Genomic DNA, 17,061 nt, shown 5'->3' on the forward strand with positions numbered 1-17,061 from the left:
AGTGCATCATGGGGTTATCCAAAAGATCTTCAAGGCAAAGCATTACCTAGAAGCAACAGGATATATCATGGAAGATGTTCAACAGATGGAGGTATTCTCTACTAAGAGAATGTACAAAGCCATGCAAGGAGAATTTTAGAAGGTGCCATGGAGGAAACTGATTTGCAACTACCAGGGATTTTACCTAAATGGATATTCATCCTACGACTAGCACTGCAAGACAGGTTCTCTACAAAAGAGAGATTAGCAAAATAGGACATTATCTCAGACCACATATGCTCATTGTGTGGACGTGAGAATAAAACACTGCAACACTTATTTTTTAAGTGTGAAGTGACTGGTTATATATGGCAGAAGTTGCTGCAATGGCAAAGCATATAGAGAAGGAAGAAGGATTGGCAAGAGGAGCTGAAATGGATAGAGCAGGTTGGCAAAGGCAAGAGTGGAGGGGCATCAATATGCAGAATGACTCTAGCAGCAACAGTATATCATCTTTGGCAAGAAAGGAACAATGTGATTTCCAGAGTAAGAAGAGGTCGGCCACAGCAATCCTAAGACTTATCATTCAGGAGATCCATGTCAGGGCAAGTTTGTTTCCTAAACTAGTGAGGAACCTGAAAAAGCTGAACTGGTATCCTGACTAATACTAGAAAGACTAGAAGTACTATGGTAGGAAATGCTGGAACGAATAGACAACTCATACCTGGGGCACCATGTCCAGTTGGAGTTGCGCTAAGGATAGTCTGATCTGTATGAATTGTAAATAATTATACTTGGTAAATAAAATCATTTTACTTACCAAAAAAAAATATTATTAAACCCCGGAGCTGTTCTAATTCGATTCAGACAGGTTTTTAGATAACTCCCATCTGTTTGTTTGAGACCGAGTGTATGACTATTCTTATTTCCCAGGGGCTTATATAGTCATTAGACTCTCTAACCCTATAGATACTGACTGCCCCCTTCTAGTGGCAATACTCGTGCTATGAACGAACAAAAGGAAAAACTCGCAACACTTTGATACATGATTTCTCTTGGTATACACACTTTACTATCCTCTTCTTCTGCTAAGTTGATACCAAGCCATGCAGAAAAGGCTTTCCACTAGAAGTTCAGGATTTGCAGATTTGGGTAGCTTTACCATTCAAGATTATACAACATCCTTCTGCCATTAAGGATAAAGCAAGTGCATTTTAAAGTTCCTTAGAGAAAGAACTAACCAAAACCGCCTAGTAATATATAGACTATGCAGATGCAAACAATTCTCCCTGAAAATATTGGCCTCCATATGTTTGTGACAAAAAAAAAAGAAGGATTTCAGGAGGGGTACAAAATGTGTGCCATAATCATCAATGACTAAGTTGTCTTATGTTCTAGCAGATCGACCTTAACCTATCGGTTTTAGGTTGTTTACTGAGTAGTAAGATACAAGCACCATTAACAGCTGAAGAGTCATTTGGTCAATCTGGGCAAAAGTCAATAGCCAATCTGTTGTCAATTAATGGCACTTTGCCAAAGGAGGAGACACAGATAAATGATTTCATTATCCGAATTGTTTTCAGGTGTGACACTTACAATTGACCATGCACCCTCGCTGGTTAATGGTGTAACTGCAATTCAGAAGAAGCTATGAATATCCAGTATGTTCATCCCTTTTGTTATTCTCCACCATTGCATTATCCTTTATATCTTGTATCATTTTCAAGATTTGCCTCATTGTTGGTCTTTGTTCTGGTGATGTCAAGCTACATATACTAGCAAGGTCAACTAGCATTGCGAGCCATCTATCCTCCTCATTATCATCCTCCCTCATAGCTCTAACCCAATCTGCCATATCAGGGGGAGAGAGATACGGATGCTGAGATGGAGGTTTACCCGTTAAAAGCTCTAATAACAGAATGCCATAGGCATAGACGTCAGACCCTGGAGTGGCTTTTCGTGCAGATTTGCGAACTTCTGGTGCTTTATAGCGAGCTGCATCAGGATCATCATCGGAAGAAATGTCTGCAAGCGCGATGAGGGAGTAGTCTGTTAGACAGGCCTCAAAATCAGACCCTAGAAGCACATTTGAGGACTTCAAGTTGCCATGAGTGAGCTTTGATGCTTGATGTATGTAAGCAAGACCCTGAGCCACATCTTCTGCTATTTTTAGACACGATGTCCAGTGAAGGGGCTTTGCCCTTGTCGATCTTGACCCTGCCACGTAAAACAGAAAATAGGACACAATAGGTAAGATACAACAAAATCTTAGTATTTAGGTGAAGGAAGCATCATTTTAAACACACAAATTACATAAAAAGTCCATTGATAACAACGAACATGGAAGAGCGATATAGAGTGCTCCTATGTATCTTCCTAATTTTATCCGATGTACACGAAGGAACAGGGTGCTCTAGAATAGTATCATTGAACTTTTTCTTCTCTAAATTAACAACCTTTCATCTAACGGTTTTCACATAGGTAAGTTGAATATGTAAGAATGTACGCACATTTTGGTTAAGGAAAAGAAACACAAAAATTAAGGATAACATAAACAACATTAACCCAAGGGTGTGGCTAACAATCAAAAGTGGATGAAAACCGGTACATGTGCTAGTGTGCGCGGGCTCGAGAGAAAACAAAACTAAGGAAAATATTCTAGTCAACAGAAAGGAGAGACGGAGCAAACACATAAACATAAATATCAAAAGAAAGACACAAGGACCATTTGCCTTAATAAAAAATGAAAGGTAGTTGGGGGAAATAGACTAGTGCAATCAACCCATACGGATCAGTCAGTGACAGCCTGAAACCAAAACACACTACTATTTGACTGCCCTGTGAACGCAAACATTGCAATTGTCGGTAGTGAGCTCAGTGGGATCCCATATTAAGCATCCAAACTAAAAGCTAAAAAAAGACTCTCTGCTACTGCAACCACTGAATGATCCAAAAGACTACAGCCCACTTCTGTCCACAAAAGAGAAAAATGCTACTAGTTGTTTGGTGCAGACAACTCACTCTTCCACTGCTTCCTCTTTCCACAGGTCCACCAAATTGACTCCACAGTCCACATAGACCAATTAACAAAATGACCACACACACAAAAAAAATGAAAAATAAAACCATTTCAAATGAGTAATCAGCAAAGTTAGAAACTTTTACCATGAATGAGATTGAAGAGACTGCCATTAGGCTGATAATCATAGATAACAAGCCTTTCTTGTTTAGCCTGAAAGTATGCCCTAACTGCTACCAAATTCGGGTGCCGTAACATTCCTACTTCCTCCATGTGTTGCTCAAACGCTTCCCCGCTCGTAATTGAAGTTTTACAAGCATCCAATCGCTTTACTGAAACTATCAATTGACTAGCCATTACAGCTTTATACGTTGTTCCAATTGTGCCCCTCCCAAGTAGCTCTGCTGACGCTCTCATTAGTTGCTCTAAATTATACAACTCTGTTTCCCCTGAACAAAATATCAGATTTCCACTCTTTAATTGCTGTTGAGAGACTTGAGCCACTTTCACTTCCTTTTCTAATTTTATCTCTAATAATTGGCTATTATCAGCTGGAGCAGAAGTAGTCGCGTTCACTGCATTGTTCGTAATGGTCTCAATGGCACATTTTGTTGCTTTCGGTTCAGTTTCACTTTCTTCTCTTCTCTTTTTCACCAAAGCAAAAAGACACAGAACAGCTGCAATTAAAATCAAAGTTCCGACCACAAAACCCAAAACGACACCAACTTTTTTGTGCTTATGCTGAGGCGGAGGAGTAAGAAGTAGACCCTGTGACTGTGCATCTTGGTATAACGGTGAGGGCCGGGGGGAGGCAGCAGCTGAAGGCGAATCAAAGAATGGAGTTGACGGGCAAGGGGTATTAATAACTTTACCACAAAGATTAGGGTTCCATAAGAATGAGCGTTCGTTAAATTTCTTCAGAGTCGGAGTAACAGGTATTGAACCAGTGAGGTTATTTTTTGACACATTGAAGATTTGAAGTTGGGTTTGGTTCAAGGGCGGAATCGAACCGGTGAACCAGTTAGAATCAAGCCGGAGATAGTTCAACCGGTCTAGAACAGTAAGCTCAACAGGGAGTGAACCGGAGAGATTATTATGGGACAAATCGAGGATAATGAGGCGGTGAAGAGAAAGAAGAGGAAGAGGAAAAGTTCCAGAGAAAAAGTTATGATCAAGAAACAGAGTTTTAAGGTTTGTAAGACCAGAAAGGTCAGGGATAGGACCAGAAAGTGAATTGTTCCTAAGATTAAGGATTCGGAGTTGGTCAAGATGAGTTAAAGTGTTGGACTGGAAAGTACCTCTAAGACCAAAACTTTGAAGAACAAAACGTACAATACGACCTTGCACACATTTCACTCCTTGCCATTGACAATAGTCAAAACGCTCGTTAAGTGTGTAAAGAAGCTTATTGTCAAGGTCAGCTTTGGATTTGAAGGATAATAAAGAAACAGCGTCGGAGGGAAGTAAAGAGTTTAAAGGTGCAGATGGTGTAGTAGAAGAAGAACAAAAGTAGAAACTAGAAAATAGTTGAAGGAAGCAGAGAACAAGCATCAATGGGAACATTGCAAGTTTTCAACTAACAAAAGCCAGTGTTTGGTTTAGTGACTAAAGGTCAAGTTAGTGTTTGTTTGTCATGTTGTTTGGTTTAATGTAAGAAACGAGGTTTGAAAAAATGGACTGAATTTTGGGAGACAGTGAGCTATCGGTTTCCGAGAGGGGGGGAGAAAAGGGGGGTAGTAGGGGGTGAAGGAGAAGTAGTACTTTGTTGCGGAGCAGCTGGCTTAAAACATGGGTCAGTTGTCACGTGAAAGGTAAGAGTTTTGAAGAAAATTTGGAAATTGTTTGGGTATAGTCATTCGTCCGTCGCTCTGAAACTTCTGCTAATTTTATAGTCATTTTGTTTATTCAAAGGCCCGTGAATGTTTCACATTTTTGAATGTCTTAACACACTGCTACCTACATTCCCCATTCCTGTTGTATTTAAAATTCTTTGCTTTTGCATTAATGAACAGAATGCTAAATTCTTATAGTAACCAACTTGGATTTAAATAGTTAAATGAAGCTAATTATGAATTTTTCAAGTTTGATAAAAATGTGTCAAATACTTGGGACATTGTAAAATAATAAATTATATATATATATATATATATATATATATATATATATATATATATATATAAAAGATTATACGCTAATCAATTTTTAAGTTTATAATTTTGTTTGAAGGTGGATTTTCATTGAATTAGAATTGTTTTTGTTTAACCAGAAATTCGAGTAACAATTAAACTTATTTAGTGATTTTAAGGATACGTGATTTAATCTTATGCCAATCGATAAACAAGAAATTGAATAGATAATCTAAATAGTAAAATAAATCAAATCAGTGTTCTAGCAGTGCTTTCGACCTCGATTCGAGATGGTCTCGAGGTTGGGTAACAAGAACAGTAAAGAACAGAAAATAAACAATGATGAACCGTAATGGATAGTAAGTGAAATAGAGAGCAGCGTTTGTGTATATTCTTATCAGTCAAAAATTCTCCCTACAAATGAATGGGGTCCATCTTTATATAGTAGAGGAATCCTAAATAAGTTATAATTCTAATAACGGAAATAAATCTCATGATTGGTATCAATAACCGCTTAATTCGATCTGTTCCGGGATTTCCGCCTAGATCTTCGGTTGGTTGCTAATATCTCGCCATTCCGTTATTTTGCTCGGTCTCGATCTTCAGCGAGCACTTCGATCTTCATGCTCCACACTCTGCCATTGAGCTCGAGCCCGATCTATTATGAGCTTACTCTCGAGGCAGCACCTCGTGCCTATGAAATCGGACATGCCCGATTTCGACCGTATACAGATAGCCCCCGCGTTTCTTGGAATAAAATGATAAGAAACGGATTGAGCCTCGATTTTCTGAAACCTCGATCATGACGTCGTCCTCATGACGTAAGCGACGGATGTGACCGAAACGTCCTATCAGTTCAGTTCCCCAAATCATTAATGCCTGTTAGTTAGCGATCGGCCACTAGCGCCACCGAACCGTCGTCGTGAGCCTATAAATACCCGTTCCTTCATTGAATCAAACTTTACTTTTGCTCTAATCAAACCTCTAAGTCTTCTCACTCTTTTCGTCTCCTCCTTTTCGTCGTCTGTAGAGCCACCTTCATTAGCGCCAAAACCACTAGTTTTTCATCTTCTTTCGCCCTTCTTTACTTATACCAATGGAAAAAACCTCAAAGACTGTACCGCAGAAGGAGAAAGCTTCTTGCTCCTCTTCCCGGCCATCCGGCGACAAGGCGCCGGTGGAGCCGCTTCCCCACGAGTACGTTCCCGGCCCGTGCACTCTAAAATCTGACTTTAAGGTCAAAAACCCTTCATCGATCCTGGGCCGATGCGAGCATGTATCGATGTACATGTGCTCGATAACGAAGAGCCACCTCAAGTCTATGAAGAGGGACTGCAACTGGGGGGCCGAGGTCGTGGTGTAAATTCCTGCCCCCGAAGAAAGCATCATCGCTTATGTGGAGGGGTTCCTAAGTGTTTACACTTATCCTTTCACATTGGGTCCCCTTGACCCAGTGATTATTGATCTCTGTAAAAGATATCAGATCACCCTTGGCCAAATCCACCCTTCTCTATGGCGCATAGTAATCATGTTGCGCTTCTTTTCTAACAAGTTCGAGGGGCTGGAGTTTACTTTAAATTACCTCATGCGGTTGTAACGGCCTCGAATCTATCGAGGACTAATCATGCTCCAACGCCGGGCAACGAAGGCCTTGTTCTCAAGCATCGACGATGACAAGGATCGGGGTTAGATGAACTATTTTATACGGGTAAGGACTCGCGACATTGTCCCGGAGGAGAAGATGTCATTCCCTAAGGAGTGGAACTTCGACCGTAAGTGATCATTTAAACTTTGTTCTTCGTCCCTTCTTCGACTTCACCTAATATACCCTTTCGACATGCAGCTATTCCTTGGATGCCTCAAGCGGTGCCTGACCTCGAAGATTGGGTTCGGAAGTTAGCCTCAACTTCCACTTATGCCGAACGCACATGGCGTGATTTGGCAAGGGGCAGATGGGAGGCCAAGAACCATGGTAAGGATCTCATTTTTCATGTTCTGAAACACTTTTTGTACTTCATTCATCACTAATTTTCATTCATGCAGGACTGACCAAGGATGTCATTTTGAGGCCCTCGAGTGGCAAAGAGGTAACTAAGTCCCCGATTCCGAAGCCGGGGAAAGACAAGAAGCGGAAGAGTGCCTCGCAGTCCGAGGACCCCAAGACCAAACCTCGAAGGGTAAGGATAAAAGTAATCGCTCTCATGATAGACTCGGTCCAAAAACTGAGAGACGAAGAAGAGGAAGAAAAGGAAAATGCCTTAGCACAGACGACCCGACCTAGGAAAGCCGTCGAGGTCACCAAACCTTCTGAGCCAATGGCGGCTGCTAAAATCAAGCCCCGTGTTGAGGAGGCTTCCAAAAAAAAATCGGGTGAGGATCCCGAATCATCAGAGGTTGAGATCGTTTCTCGGCCATCTGCAACTACACCGGGCGGGGCCGGTTCTGAGACCCCGAAGATCGATCAGAGCTTCCTGAGCGACTTGTTCGGGACCATGACAGCATGTCACTTGCCTTCTCTTCCGACTTTTTCTCAGGAGGCACTAAGTGAGGCTCGAGAGTTGAAGACCCTTGATATAGGCGGAGGCTCTAGTGCAGGGGATCCCTTTCGGGATTGCTTTACTAGATTCGATGATGCCTCTGATACTAGTGACGTTTCTATTCTTTTAGAAGAGGCCCAACGTCTCTTATCTCGGGTAAGAATCAGTTACTGCACTTCTTTTCTTTACTCTTTTTTCTCTAAATCTGACTTGTGTTTTCCTTTTTTTGTACAGGCCTTCACCAAGTTTCGAACTGACCTTAGCTAGTGTGAAACCGAGCTCCAAAAGGTCTCGGAAGAGAGGAACGCTCTGAAGTTTCTTTGTGGCCAAAAAGGACGAAACTATAAAGGACCTTCACACGGATTTGGCCAAGGTTCATGAGGAAGAGGCCGAGCTAGATAAGCAGGTAACCATCCTTTTGATAGAGTATGGACTCGACCCAACTGTGGAGGCTAATACTTCACTATCTAAGCTGCAACAAAAGGTCGAAAGGATCGAGCTGCTTCGGGGAGAAGTCGATCATGTCAAGGCCGATTGTGATCGGTGGAAGGAGAATATAGACCGCCTGGCTGCAGAAAACGAAACTACCTTGGACAAATTATCATCGGCCGAGGTTCAACTTCGGGGCATCAAAAAGAAAAGTTCGGCCCAAGCTAAGAGGATCGAGGAGCTTGAAACCGGGCTTACTGAGGCCAAGGCGGAGGTCGAAAAGACAAAGGTCATGGCGGACAAGTCCCTTGCCATATATCGGGCCGATGTTGAGGCTGCTCCAATGCAGCTAAGGGAGGCTTCTGACCGAGAGCGATGGATCATTGACTTGGCAAAGTGTCAATCCCGGAGGGAAACCCTCGAGGAAATCCATGCTCGAGGTTTTGACCTCTCCGAAGAGATAGCCCGAGCCAAGGTGCTTGAAGCTGAAGCCAAGCAGTTTGCCTCCTTCGATGACGAAAACGATGATGAAGAAGGCAGTCGAGGCGGATCTGATGAGGGGCCTGAAGAAGAAGTTGCTCCCGGAGAAGAGGTCGAAACCGGCCGTAGTTAGGACTTAATTTCTCTTTTTGTAAGACCTTGATCGGTCTCTTGTACATAACCTTTTTTACCAATATATAATAAAAAAACTTCTTTTGAATGTCTTCTCAGTTTTATGTTCAAACATATTTTGTGCTTTTGCCTTGTGAAAATTTTGTTGTTACAGCCTTTGTAATTGAGTGAACACTAGCTCGAACTTAAAACAAACCCTTAGGTTTTTTAGGCACGCAAGGGGCGAGTCCCTGAGCTCAATAATATGTTTGAGATTTCGGATGGCTTGATCGATGCCATGACCGCACTGTTTTTATAACTAAGTTCGAGTAAGTTTCGAACTTAGAATAGAACAAACCCTTAGGTTTTTTATCAAATAATGGGTAATTTTTGAACTTACAGTAACATATCCCTTAAGGTTTTATGGCGGATCTTTGAGCTAAATTCAAGTCAGCTTTATTTGAACTCGGAATAGTGGATCCCTTAGGTCCGAGTTGAGTGAGAACAAGGTCTAGAACTCTAAATGTATTGGCCCATAGGCCCTTTTAGGTTGGGCCCATATGGCCTCTAAAATATGGCTATTATTTTCCCCTTACGGCTTAAAAGACTTAGTAAAAATTTCTTTATGCCTTAGCATGTATTTTTTTTTTACCCATTGGGTTTTTTGAGGGTCCGAAGTCGGTTGAAACCCTTTTGTTTTTTGCTCCTTAGTACATTTGTGTTAAGATAATTTGATACCTCTTAAGGTTTTTCGAGGGCCGTTTTTATCGAAGCTCATTTGATTATTTGCCGAGGGTAGCCTTTTTTAACCATTTTTTCAAAGAACTTGAAGGTCTATCGTTATTGCGGAATTCGGATGTGTCCGAGCCGCGTTATTTAGGCTGTAGCCTTTAGTTTGGCAGTAGCCTTCGGGTATGCCTCTTAGGATTATTTTCCAATAACATTTCGAATTTGTTTGAAATGTTAGTCCCCGAGAACGGTGGACTTGGCCTATAGATCGAGGGGCGCCTCTTTGAGGTCTTATGAATTTGAATTTAGATAACTCGAATATGCCTATCATCGATGGCAGTCCCCGAGTGCATATTTACACTTTGGCTCTTGAGCCGTTTCTCACAATTTCATAAGCTTGAGGTTTGTATAGTAGAGAATTTTCTTCGAGACACAAAATGTTTAATGAAGAGAGAATGCTTCTTTGAATAATTTATACATGCGCACATGATTTGCCATCGGGGCTCGACTAATCTATATAGACACGGTTTACTTGACCGTTTGGCCCATTACAAAGCTTCCCTATCGAGGCCCTTTGATACTATTCTTGAGAATATAACATCTGAGGGTGATGCCCTCCAGTATTCGAGGTTGATTGCAAAGAAGCCTTGTGTCACAACTCGCATTTTGGAGTTGTGATTTCGGCCAAGAACTGGTGAGAAAAGGTCCTTCTAATGGTCTGACGTAGAGCAGTCTACTCGGAAAACTTGGGATTTTTCATTTTAAGCATATATAAGGGGGGGTATAGGTGATGAAAGTTCCGACCTGCCTCCCCCATGCGTGCTGTCACCGAGCCGTATAGAACGAGCTACCTTGGGGGCAACCTCAAGGGCCTGCCTAGATAACTCAAAAGGAGTGTCAAAGGCACCCATACGAGTTAGGGAAACTCTATGGGCGGCGCAACGCCTTCGGGCCTGCGTTGGGCATCAAAGTGGTGCTGGAGGATCGATGTGTGGAACGGCCAGCCCCGCGGGCTGCCGAATGTTAGAACGAGACCTTCGTGCCGATTGGATACTTGACGCACCTGTCATAGGGGCATCATGTGTCAACTTGTGAGCATGGCTTTGGTTCAACCATGCAAGCAAGGGTCCGTTGGCCTAAAGGTGCAGGTGTGGGCGACACTGCACTACTTCAGAATGGAAGCATGCTGTAAGAGGGCTATGTATGGGCATGGCACGAAAGACGAGCATGACAATGGCCAAGGGCTAAAGGTTTCCTTACTCGGGCGAGGCACGAGCTAGTCGCGGATGCACTAGGTGAGTGTCAAGCTTGAGGATTGGGCTGTGCACGCGGGAGTGATGCTCAGTCTTAGGCTAAGGACAAGACATGTCCTAAGCCAATCCCCCATGGCGCACATGGATTGTGATCCTAAGATGAAGAGCCACGACATGTCTAGGGCCAAGGACCTAGGCATCTTACGGGCGGCACAGGTTGGGGCGAGCCTGCGGGTGAGCCCCACCAACAGGCACAAGATCGTGCTTGGGGAATCCTGGGACAGGAAGTAGGCTGGCCCACGGCGAGGAGAGCCGCGGGCGCCGCACGGGCGAGCAGGTGCCGCTACCCAACGTGAGGATTTGGGCCCGTGACACTTGGATACTATTGAATTGTCCTCAGGTAGCACATAATTGTTGCCTCACCGGAAAAACCCAGTTGGGATAAAAACCAATCTAAGGAAAAAAGAGTGCAACACGTACTTTAAAACCTGAGGTATCGATGTCATTGGTCGAACTCCTACAATGAGTTAGCGTCGAATATATATAAACGAAAGAAGGGAGAAAGTCATACCTTAACAATAATATCGTTTGAGAAGTGATATGTTCCAGTTGTTTGGCAGTGGTTCGCCGTCCATCGTTCCGAGTTTATAAGACCCTTTTCCGACTATATCAAGGACTTGATAGGGTCCTTCCCAATTCGAGACGAGCTTCCCTTCATTAGGATCTCGAATGTTGATGGTGACCTTCCTTAGGACTAAATCCCCGACCCCGAAGTAGCGAAAGTTAGTTCTTTTATTGTGGTACCTTTCGATTCGTTGCTTTTGTGCAGCCATTCGAACGAGTGTCGCTTCTCATTTTTCATCTAATAATTCGAGGCTAGTATTCATAGCCTCGTGGTTCGATTCCTCCGATGCATGTCGAAACCTTGTGCTGGGTTCTCCGACTTCGACTGGAATTAAGGCTTCAGAGGCATATACTAAGGAAAACGGAGTTGCCCCTATACTGGACTTTGATGTTGTTCGATATGGCCAAAGGGCTTCAGGCAGAATTTCTCTCCATTTCCCTTTAGCTTCGTTCAACCTTTTCTTCAGGTTTTGGATGATAGTCTTGTTCGTCGATTCGACTTGTCCGTTCCCACTAGGGAGATACGGTGTTGACAATATCCTTTTTATTTTATGGTCATCGAGAAATTTTGTCACTTACTGCCGATAAATTATTTACCATTGTCGCATACTATTTCTGCGGGTATCCCAAATCGACACATGATGTGATCCCAGATGAAGTCTATAACCTCTTTTTCTCTCACTTTCTCGAATGCCTGTGCTTCAACCCATTTAGAGAAATAGTCAGTCATAAATAAAATGAACTTAACTTTACCTGGGGCCGATGGAAGAGGGCCGACGATATCCATCCCCCATTTCATGAATGGCCATGAGGATAAGACTGAATAAAGTTGTTCTCCGGGCTTATGGATCATCGGTGCAAACCTTTGACATTTATCATATTTTGGAACAAACTCCTTAGTATCTTTTTCCATGTTATCCCAGTAGAATCCTTCTTTAATGATTTTGTGAATCAGTGATTCGGCGCCGGAGTGGTTCCCACAAGTGCCTTCATGGACCTCTCGTAAAACATAATCGGTGCCTCATGGTCCTAAGCACACTGCCAATGGTCCATCGAATGTTCTTCTGTATAATGTTCCATCTTCAGCCAATGTGAATCGAGCAGCTTTGGTTCGTAGGGTCCTCAACTCATTAGGGTCCTATGGGAGCTTTCCATTCTTCAAGTATTCAATATATTTATTCCTCCAATCCCAGGTTAATCTTGTAAAGTTTATCTCGGCATGACCTTCCTCGATCACAAATCTCGAGAGTTAAACGACAGTCCTCGAGTTGATCTCATCTTCCTCGATCGATGACCCCAAGTTTGCAAGTGCATCAGCCTCACTATTTTGTTCTCGAGGTACATGCTATAAAGTCCATTCCTTGAAACAGTGCAAAGTTACCTGCAGCTTGTCCAAATACCTTTGCATTCTATCCTCTCGAATTTTGAAGGTTTTGTTTACTTGGTTCACAACCAGTAAAGAGTCATAGTTGGCTTCAATGACTTCCGCCCTCAAGCTTTTAGCTAGCTCTAGACCTACAATCATGGCCTCGTACTAGGCCTCATTGTTAGTCAACCTAGAAGTTTTGATAGATTGCCTAATAGTGCTACCCGTGGACGGCTTCAAAATGATGCCTAGCCCGGACCCATTCATATTTGAAGCACTGTCTGTGAAAAGGGTCCATACCCCCGATGACGTACCCGATTTAAACAACAGTTCCTTTTCAACTTCGGGTACGAGGGTTGGCGTGAAATCGGCCACGAAGTCCGCTAAAATTTGAGACTTGATGGACGTCCAAGGATGATATTCGATGTCGTACCCACTGAGTTCGACGACCCATTTGGCCAATCGGCCCGACAGTTCGGGCTTGTGCAAAATATTACGAAGTAGGTAAGTGGTTAATACGCATACTGGGTAATATTGAAAATATGGTCTTAACTTTCTAGAGGTGTTTATCAGTGCAAGTGCCATTTTTTCTAAGTGTGGATATCTAGTTTCTGCTTCTCCTAAGGTTTGACTTACATAATAAACGAAAAATTACGTACCTTGCTCTTCTTGAACTAGGACACCACTTACCGCTATTTCCGATACTGCAAAGTACAAGTAAAGTTTCTCATCTGTCTTTGGAGTGTGAAGAAGTGGTGGGCTCGATAGGTATCGCTTCAACTCTTCCAATGCATGTTGGCATTCTGGGTCCAGGCGAAATCGTTCTTCTTTTTGAGTAAAGAGAAAAATATGTGGCTTCGATCTGATGACCTCAAAATGAATCGGCCTAAGGCAGCTATCCGTCAAGTTAGCCTCTGTACGGCTTTTACACTATCCACGACGGCGATGTCTTCGATGGCCTTGATTTTATCGGGGTTGATCTCGATCCCCCGATTCGATACTATGAAGCCAAAGAACTTACCCGAACCAACCCCGAAAGCACATTTCTCGAGGTTGAGTTTCATGTTGTATTTTCTTAAAATCTCGAACGTTTCCTACAAATGAGCCAAATGGTCCTCTGCGCGCAGGGAATTAACTAGCATGTAATCAATATAAACCTCCATTGATTTACCTATTTGTTCATCAAATATTTTATGCACTAGGCGTTGGTAAGTAGCTCCTGCATTTTTTTAGCCCGAAGGGCATTACATTATAACAATATGTTCCATACTTGGTGATAAATGAAGTCTTTTCTTGGTCTTCCATGTTCATTTGGATTTGATTGTACCCGGAATAGGCATCGAGAAAAGTAAGGATCTCATGTCCGGCCGTGGCATCGATCATGCGATCGATGTTAGGCAGTGGAAAAGAATCTTTGGGGAACGCCTTGTTTAAATCCTTATAATCTACACACATTCTAAGTTTATCCCCTTTTTAGGGACTACAACTATATTGGCTAACCATTCGGGATATTTCACCTCTCGAATGGATCCTATTTTGAGAAGTTTAGTTACCTCGTCCTTTATGAATGCGTGCTTTACTTCGGACTGGGGTCTTCTATTTTGCTTCACCGATTTGAATCTAGGGTCCAGGCATAGCCGATGTGTCGTTACCTCCGGTGGAATCCCTGTCATATCTTAAATGGGACCAAGCAAAACAATCTATGTTATCAACAAGAAATTGAATAAGTTTTTTCCTGAGTTCGGGGGTTAATTCCGTTCCCAGGTATACCTTTCACTCGGGCAGGTACTCGATCAATATAACCTATTCCAGCTCTTCGACCGTTGATTTGGTGGCGTCAATATCTTCGGGAACAACATAAGTTCGAGGGGTCAGAAAATCCTCCTCTTCTTCTTATATCTCTCGCTTCCCCTATTCGGTCGAGACTGGTGGCTGTGATTGCTATTTGACTTCCTGTTTATCTTTGATGCTCGACCTTTCCGAGGTTGATAATGTTGATATCGTTGTTACCTTATCGACCGCAAACATTTCCTTTGCAGCATGCTGCTCCCCGTATACTGTTTTTACACCATCTGATGTTAGAAATTTTATCATTTGGTGGAGAGTCGAAGGGACTGCTCTCATATTGTGAATCCAAGGCCTTCCGATTAGGGCATTGTACCTCATGTCGCCCTCGATCACGTGGAACTTAGTATCTTGAATGGTTCCAGTCACGTTCACCGGTAAAATAATCTCCCATTTAGTTGTTTCACTGGCCATATTGAAGCCGTTTAGGACCCGAGCTGCGGGCACGATTTGATTTTGTAGGCCGAGCTGCTCCATGACCCTCGATCGGATGATATTCGCCGAGCTACCTAGATCCACTAAAACACGCTTAACTTGAACTATATTTAATAAGATAGAAATTACCAGAGCGTCGTTGTGGGACTGGGAAACGCCTTCTGCTTCTTCGTCGTTGAATGATAAAGTGCTTTCATGCACATAATATCGGGTTCATTTTTCCCTAGTGATTGATACCTTAGTGCGTTTGAATATGGGTCCCTGTGGAATGTCGACCCCACCGACGATCATATGAATGACATGTTGGGGTTCCTCCTGTTCATTTTTCATGTTGGCGTCTCTTTCTCTGAAATAATTCTTGGCTCGATCGTTGAGGAACTCTCAAAAGTGGCCCTCATTGAATAGACGGGCTATCTCCTCCCTTAATTGCCTGCAATCCTCGGTTTTGTGACCATGCGTGCCATGATGCTTGCATATCAAATTTGGGTTTCTTTGAGAAGGATTAGTTTGTATGGATCTGGGCCACCTAATATCTTTGATCCTTCCGATTGCCGATACAATGCCTGATGCATCAATGCTAAAGTTATATTCCGATATCCGAGGTGCTTTTGTGGGATCAACGTACTTGTCAAAACCACTCTTGCTCATAAGTCCCCGAGAATTCTGTCCTCGATCACTTCTTCGATCGTTATGGGCGGAATTATGTCCTGAACTATTATCCTTATTGTTTCTTCGATATGCGGTATATGGTTGATATCGGTCTCTGTTCGACCTTGGCTCTCTGTCAACGTCCCTCTGGTTTTTAACTGCCGACCTGTTTGGATGTGCTAAACCGGAAGGGGCTCCCAATTGATCGTCCTCGACCCTGATCTTCGATTGGTATCGGTTGTGCACAACTGCCCAAGTTACAGCCGGATATTCGATCAAATTTTGTTTCAGCTGACGTGATGCTATCGAACTCCGCTCGTTCAACTCTTGGGTGAAAGCTTGAACGGCCCAATCATCTGTGACCGGTGGCAACTCCATGCGTTCCGTTTGAAATCGGGACACAAACTCCCTCAGCATTTCATTATCCCTTTGTCTTACCTTGAAAAGGTCTGATTTCCTCGTGTGCCTTTACGAAAGAATCTGCTAACATAGCAAATGAGTCTATGAAATTTGGTGGCAGGTTGTGATACCAAATCATTGCTCCCTTCGAAAGGGTCTCTCCAAATTTTTTCAATAGCACAGATTCGATTTCATCATTCTCTAAATTGTTACCCTTGATAGCGCATGTATATGAAGTAACATGCTCGTTGGTATCGGTGGTACCATTATATTTGGGTATGTCTGGCATACGAAACTTCTTTGGAATATGCTTCGAAGCCGCACTTGGAGGAAATGACTTTTGTACAAACTTCTTTGAATCCATCCCTTTTAAGATTGACGGTGCCCCCAGTATCTGATCAACTCGAGAGTTGTATGTCTCCATTTTTTTTATCGTTGGCTTCGATTCTCTTCTCCCCTGATTCAATTCTTTTGGTGAGCTCCTCGAGCATTTTAATTATCATAGGATCAGTTCCCGATTCGTTACCATTCGGCCTCTCTGGTATTGGCTCTGTACGACGAGTAATTTTCGGCTCGACCCTATTCAGAGCTCTATGTTGATTTTGTAACTGAGCAATAGCGGCTTGCTCAGCCTGAAGCATCTCGAATATTACTTAGAGACTGACTCCCTCGCCTCCTCTACCCTGTGTTCTTTGGCTACTAGATCGTCCTTCTCTGCATACACTCCTATCGAGATCTGCGCCTAGGTCCGCATTTAGAGCAACGTGCGAACTGACATCGACAGGGTTAGCAACCGGTGCTCCCTCGTGATTAGCCTGTGGCACTTCGATTCCTGGAGCAATCACATTTTTGTTTTCATCATGGAATCCGAGGCCATTATCATCGTGTGTGGATGCGTTTTGTGAGTTTGACATGTTTTAACCTGAAAGCAAAGATACTTGACAAGAACAAGCGTAAAATAGTGTGTTTCACCAGAATCAGTACTGAAAAATCACTATTATCCTTAGCCCACGGTGGGCGCCAAACCGTTTATCCAGAAATTCGAGTAACAATTAAACTTATTTAGTGATTTTAAGGATAC

General features: G+C 43.0%; 1 protein-coding gene across 1 annotated transcript; it reads right to left on the bottom strand.

Annotated features, from left to right (window-relative positions):
* Positions 1-1,480: 1,480 nt before the first annotated feature.
* Positions 1,481-4,967, bottom strand: LOC107793554 (putative inactive receptor kinase At5g67200). Its single transcript, XM_016615932.2, has 2 exons — positions 3,145-4,967; positions 1,481-2,196 (listed from the first exon to the last, which is right to left on the bottom strand). The coding sequence occupies exons 1-2, from the start codon at positions 4,559-4,561 to the stop codon at positions 1,628-1,630; spliced, it is 1,986 nt and encodes a 661-aa protein (XP_016471418.1). The 5' UTR covers positions 4,562-4,967; the 3' UTR covers positions 1,481-1,627.
* Between the last annotated feature and the right edge of the window lie 12,094 nt (positions 4,968-17,061).

The sequence above is a fragment of the Nicotiana tabacum genome, chromosome 17 (assembly GCF_000715075.1).
Source record: "Nicotiana tabacum cultivar K326 chromosome 17, ASM71507v2, whole genome shotgun sequence".
Classification (NCBI taxonomy): Eukaryota; Viridiplantae; Streptophyta; class Magnoliopsida; order Solanales; family Solanaceae; genus Nicotiana; species Nicotiana tabacum.